A 6000-nucleotide genomic window follows, 5' to 3' on the forward strand; every position below is an offset into this window, starting at 1 on the left:
AGTTTCAAATTGTTGCTATTGGATAAAATGAGTATAACAGACTACTAATTGTGCTTAAGCTTGCTTGTATGTTGGTTAAGTTGTTAGGATAATAAACTACAAGATAAGACTTTGATTAGATTAAGTCATTTGTACGGTGTTGTATGGCCATTGAGGGTTGTTGTAAGCTAAATATAACTTGGATTTCGACTTGAAGCTACTATAGGAGGTATTTTTATTGTGTTCTTGCATGTGCTTAAGGTTATCTTGATGTTGATTAAGTTAAATAGATGTACTAGACATGAACTAGTAAATAAAGTTGCTAAATGAAAATAGTTGGAGTTGTGGATTATTTCCTTTTTTATAAATATATGGTATAAGGGTGGAATCATTGATGAATGACTTTATTATTATGTTAATGATGTTGTTAAGTTAATGTAAGAAGTATATAAGGGGTGATAATGGGATTGAAGGGTGTTGAAGTGATTCAATCCGAGCTTGCCGCTCATCGTGCTATGTTGATAATTTGTTAATGAAATATTTTGTACCGTATTGTTGATGTTGTTCTTATTGTATTGATCTGGTTGTTGTTATTGGTATATGGTATTGGAGGAGGCCCTAGTTACAAAGGAGATGCTGTCCAAATTTATATAAAATGAGCTACTAGCTTAAGTTACAGACTTAGCCTTTACTCATCACCGATTTTGAATCTCGTTATGCTATGGTAGACTGAGTTGAGTTGTTTGAAGAGTTGTTTGGAAGATATTAAGGACTCAACGATGTTAAGGTATGTTAAGGCTAAACCTTTCCTTCATTTTGGCATGATCACGTAACTATATGAGTTTGATAACGAGGCATAAAGAGAAGTTAGTATTCCTGAACATATGTACATTATCCTAGTTTCATAAGTTACAGTATTCCCCTTTATCGAAACTTCATATTCTGTTAGTATTCTTCTTTCATCCAAGAGAGCTTAGAGTCTATATATATACAGTATTACAGTATTTTCACCACCATCGAGTTATAATCGATGGGTAGGCCTCTATTGGGTAACCTCTAATCAGATGGTAAGTTATATACCGAACCTACTGTGGCCGAGCGCCTATGAGCGAGCCCAGAATGGCTGACATATAGAGCCTAGTATGGCCGAGCGCCTATGAGCGAGCCTACTATGGCAGAGTAGTTACACATACCGAGCCTTATAAGGCTGGACATCTATTTTACATACTATATTGAGAGAGTTGAGTCAGTATCAGCAGTAAGCATATCTTCAGATTATCTTTGACTCCCAGTTACTTTCAGTTATTATACTATTAGTTCAGTTTTAGCTTTCGGTTATTTTGTTGCCTTACATACTCGGTACATTATTTCGTACAGACGTCCCTTTTGTTGGGGATATTGCATTTTGTGCCTGCATGTCCTGATTGATAGTTGGACAGACCCCCCCAGCAGATAGTGTCAAATATTAGTTAGGTTGGTAAGCTCCACTTCCTCGGAGTTATTACGTATAGACCTTGGAGTCCATTTTATAAATACAGTTTGATGGGTAGGTCGAGGCCCTATCCCAACCATGATACAATTCAGTTATCTCTAGAGGCTTGTAGATGAGTCCTATATATTTTCTATATCAGTAGATGTTCATGACATCTTCATCGGCTTGTACAGTTTTATATATATAGTAAGTAAACATACCCTCAACAAAAGGGTTTTGGGTATGTTTACCCCACAGATGAGAGAGACGTTATTTTCAGACAATTTAGAATATGGCCTCATTGGCCTAAGTTGAGGGTTACTCCTCCAGAGTTCACAGTTACAGAGTGGTACGCTCGGGCCGAGTATGGCACCAGGTGCCGGCCATGCCTTCCCAGGTTTGGGGTGTGACATTTTTAATTCGTCCATATCCGACCTGACCCGACCGTTTGCCACCCACTGGATCCACATATAGTGAAGAATTGTCAACTGTACATTCTTCATCAGAAATTATATTGTATATAAAACAATTACACTGCGGATAAATCAAAAATTACTTTTTAAACATGCATGTCAAATCATGAACACTCTTAATAAAATTTCTGGCTTCGCCACTTATACGTACCTTGGTGACCATGTCAAGAGCCGCCTTTGAAGAAGCGTATGCAAGACTCCCAGGTAATAGTGTGCGGTTCAGTGCAGCAACTGAAGAAATATTAATGACAGATCCTCCACCATGTTTAGCATCGCGCATGCATCTACAGACATATTTGGAAACCAGCCAAGCCCCTCTTAGGTTTGTGTTAAAGGTATGCTTCCACTCATCCTCTGACAATTCCAATGAAGAGCTTATACTACCTATATAGATATAGAGTTTTAAGTTTTATACATTGATAATAACGTAAAATATACAATTAGATTATCTATAAGGTAATTATAAGTATATCTCTTGATAATATAATTGATAATATGATAAAGATGATAATTAATCTTGGCATCTTGCTATCATACGTTAAAAATCCACTAATATTTTAATATTATTAGTCTCATTTTATTGACACTTTTTCTTTTTTATTTTTTCCAAAAACAATTATACTTTTTCATATTTAAGAATAATTAACTTTAACCTTCTCATTTACCTATAGCTTATAACCAAAATAAATATCTATGATTTGTTTTGGATATATACAATGTAGGGCATGGGCGAAGCCACCTTGAGCAAAGATTGTATATATAAGTAAAATATTGATTTTACATATATAAAATCTACATTGAACACCCTTTGTTGGAATTTTTTTTCTACTTCTTTCAAATTTAAATACCCTTGGAAATATTTCTGGCTTTGCCGTTGATGTAGGGGTGTCAATAGATATCGAAAAATGACTAAACCGACCGAACCGTATCGCACCGAACCGGTTTTTAGGTTTATTTTAAGAAAATCGTAGGTTTTTATATAAATCTATAACCGCACCAATAATTATGATAGATTTTTTATTTTGTAAAAATAAACTGAAAAAATATCAAACCGTACCAAATAAATTTTACATGTGAAAAATATATTTATATTGCAAGTTTAAAAATAATAATACATTAAATTTTTCTTTGGGCATTGGAATTATGAAAACAGTTACAAGCCAAAAAGTAATTAAACTCAAAATACTAATTATTCTAGCAATTATAAATAGCAAACTACAATGTATTGAATATGTTTCCTTTCATATAATTTAGATTTATCTTTTTGAATACTTAATCTTCTATAGACTTTATTCTTGAGTCCTAGCTTGGATAATATCTTTCCACTCGTGTGATTTATATTTTCTTTGTCTTTGCTTGATTTCTTTTATGCTATTGTATAACAGTTGACGGATCTATACTCTAGCCATCTTTTTTTTTTATCATCTTTTAAACAGTAAAAATGTCTAGAGAGTTTTGTTACGTCCTATTAAAGAAGATATGTTATTGCATTCTACTTCTAATGTTGAATTTTACATAATATTTAAAAAAATACCGAAAATTAACCGAATCGTACCGTTATCGAAGAGAATCCTACATGATTGGGACGGTTCCGAAAAGTATAATTTTGGTTATACATAATAAAATAACCGAAAAATTGACATGGTACAAATTTTATAAAATAACTTGCCGAACCGAACCATTGACACCCCTAATACAATGTATATAACTTAAATTTTTTCCTTATTAGTTCGTTCCAAAAAAGGCAAAAATATATCATCAGATTTGACTATGAAGGAAGGAAAGACACTTTGTCAGTTCATTTTTTTTATAGAAATTCAATTCAATAAAGTAGCATGTCTCTAGCTTTTCTTTATGAGAAGCTTTTATAGTCACACAAATATTTAAAGCCATATGTTCCGAAAGTCTTATATATAACTACATAAATATTATAGTATATTCATAGAAAACTACTCCCTCCGTCCAAAATTATTTAGCAGTGTTGGACTAAGCATAAAATTTAAGAAAAAAATAAAGACCGTTAAAATTTGTGGTATGTGAATGTAAATCAATTCACTAAGAGTAAAATGGGAATTCTAAAAATAAATTATTTCTAACTAAGGAATGATAACATTCTTTTTAGAATGGATTAAAAAAAAAAGTGTCACAAAAATTTGGATAGAGGAACTGCAAGTTTAAGAAGTCTTTATTTCTTTTTTAAAAATAAATTGAATAGAGGGAGCTAGTAGTAAATTAGAACTTTATAATACTCAACCTCTAACGCCGGCATTATTAACCAAGGCATCGATACGTCCGAAGGTGTCCCAAGCTATTTGTCCAGCGGCCTCAATGGTAGCACCATTGGCAGTGATGTCAAGCTCAATGGCGAATGCACGCCGGGTGCCCTCTGAATTGATCTCGTCGCAGAGAGATTTCAGCTTGTCAACACGACGAGCGGCAGCGATGATGCTGCAGCCGGCTTTCGCCAAATCGAGACACAACTCTCGCCCTATTCCTGATGACGCCCCTGTCACCATCACTACTATTCCGCTCAGGTCTTTCCACGTCTCCATTGTTTCATTTAGATAGTTAAGCAACTAATTATGTTATTGTGCAGAGAGTTATATAACATTGTGGCAGGCAAGATGAGTCACTTAATTGTTTTACCAAAGAGGAATAGTGTATGCAATTAGAGGATGTGGCTATAGCGGCGGATTTAGCCTTAAGCAATTAACGGTCTCTATCAACTCAGTAGCTTTTGTTCAAATCCTGTATTTGTATTAAGAATTTTACTAAATGTTTATAAATATTTGATTGCAAACCTAATTATTATTATATATATAACTCAAGGTCGTTATAAAAACTCATAAACTTCAAATTGTGAATCTGCCTCTGCACTACTATATATTTCTTTTTTTTTAAAAGGATAGATACAATCAAAATAAGTGGGCTAGCTTGTATATATGGTCCATGGAATTATTTTTGTGGTAGTGGCGGACCACCTTGCTAAATTGGCCTTAAGGACATCTCCAACCTTTACTCCATTTTTGGTCCCCAAAGTAGGAATTTTTCCATTTTGGAGACAACTTACTCCCACGGTAAATACTTACCCATACCTATATATATATATATATATATATTCAAACTTCTTTATAACTTCCTCATTTGTTCCTAATATTTTTGGATGTTATAGGCGAAGTGTTGTTATAGAAATCATATATTATAACATAACATAAAAATTAATTTCGGAAAAGCTTGGCTTTTATAGTGAGGTATTGTTATATAGGGATGTTATAAAGAGATCTGACTGTATTGGGATATATAGGTTCCTAATATATTCACCTAACGACCTATCACTAATGCTAAGATACTATCTTTAGAAAAGTAATATATATATATACTAATAATGCATTTCCCTAGCTTATCTATGTAGCTTGATTAACTCCCGCAATACCACTTTAGTAATTATTGTACTCACATCACTATGAAACCATTCAAATAAAAGAAGCCAGACTAAAAGAGCCAACACTAAAAATATTGTTGAATTTGGTATGCCAAAGAACATCAAAGTTGGCTAAATACATTATTTGCAAAAGTTGCAGTAGCGTGGAAAGTACTCCTCTCCTGAGCGAATATCGAATATCGAATATCGGATTAAATGATTATAAATACATTTTTTTGTTTACGTAATATTAGAATGACTGCAATGTAAAAACTTATATTTTGATGGAAACATCGAATGCAGTAAGATTAAACGTTGGATTACGTCCCAAAGCCAAGTGTTACAATAATACAAAGACTTTGTCATTTGCATTAAATGCTATACTTGTAGTCTACTCACTAATCCATCTGGCCAAAAGTCGTAAGCTAGCTTAGGGCTTAATCTTCAATTGTACTTATTCATTTGAGCCTCCTTTTCCAGATTACGGCGTAAAACACTATTCTTTTCCCCAAGAATTAACTATTTATGAATAAAGTATAAATAAACCTACCTCATGTGGAACACGTTTTATTCATTTTAACTCCTGGTATATATGAATTGGTATACTAGCCTTTTTTCAATTGAGTTTCGCTTATATACATCGAGAGTAAGGGGTC

At 33.3% G+C, this 6000-nt stretch overlaps 1 protein-coding gene across 1 annotated transcript in view; it reads right to left on the reverse strand.

Annotated features, from left to right (window-relative positions):
- LOC104230314 (uncharacterized) overlaps positions 1-4567 on the reverse strand; it is a 38324-nt gene extending 33757 nt beyond the window's left edge. Inside the window, exons 1-2 of the mRNA XM_009783078.2 lie at positions 4178-4567; positions 2075-2307 (exon numbers count right to left, since the gene is read on the reverse strand). Of these exons, the coding sequence (XP_009781380.1) occupies positions 2075-2307; positions 4178-4475 (531 nt within the window). The 5' untranslated portion in view covers positions 4476-4567. The remainder of the gene's footprint in view (positions 1-2074; positions 2308-4177) is intronic.
- Between the last annotated feature and the right edge of the window lie 1433 nt (positions 4568-6000).

The sequence above is a fragment of the Nicotiana sylvestris genome, chromosome 10 (assembly GCF_000393655.2).
Source record: "Nicotiana sylvestris chromosome 10, ASM39365v2, whole genome shotgun sequence".
In the NCBI taxonomy this organism is placed as follows: Eukaryota; Viridiplantae; Streptophyta; class Magnoliopsida; order Solanales; family Solanaceae; genus Nicotiana; species Nicotiana sylvestris.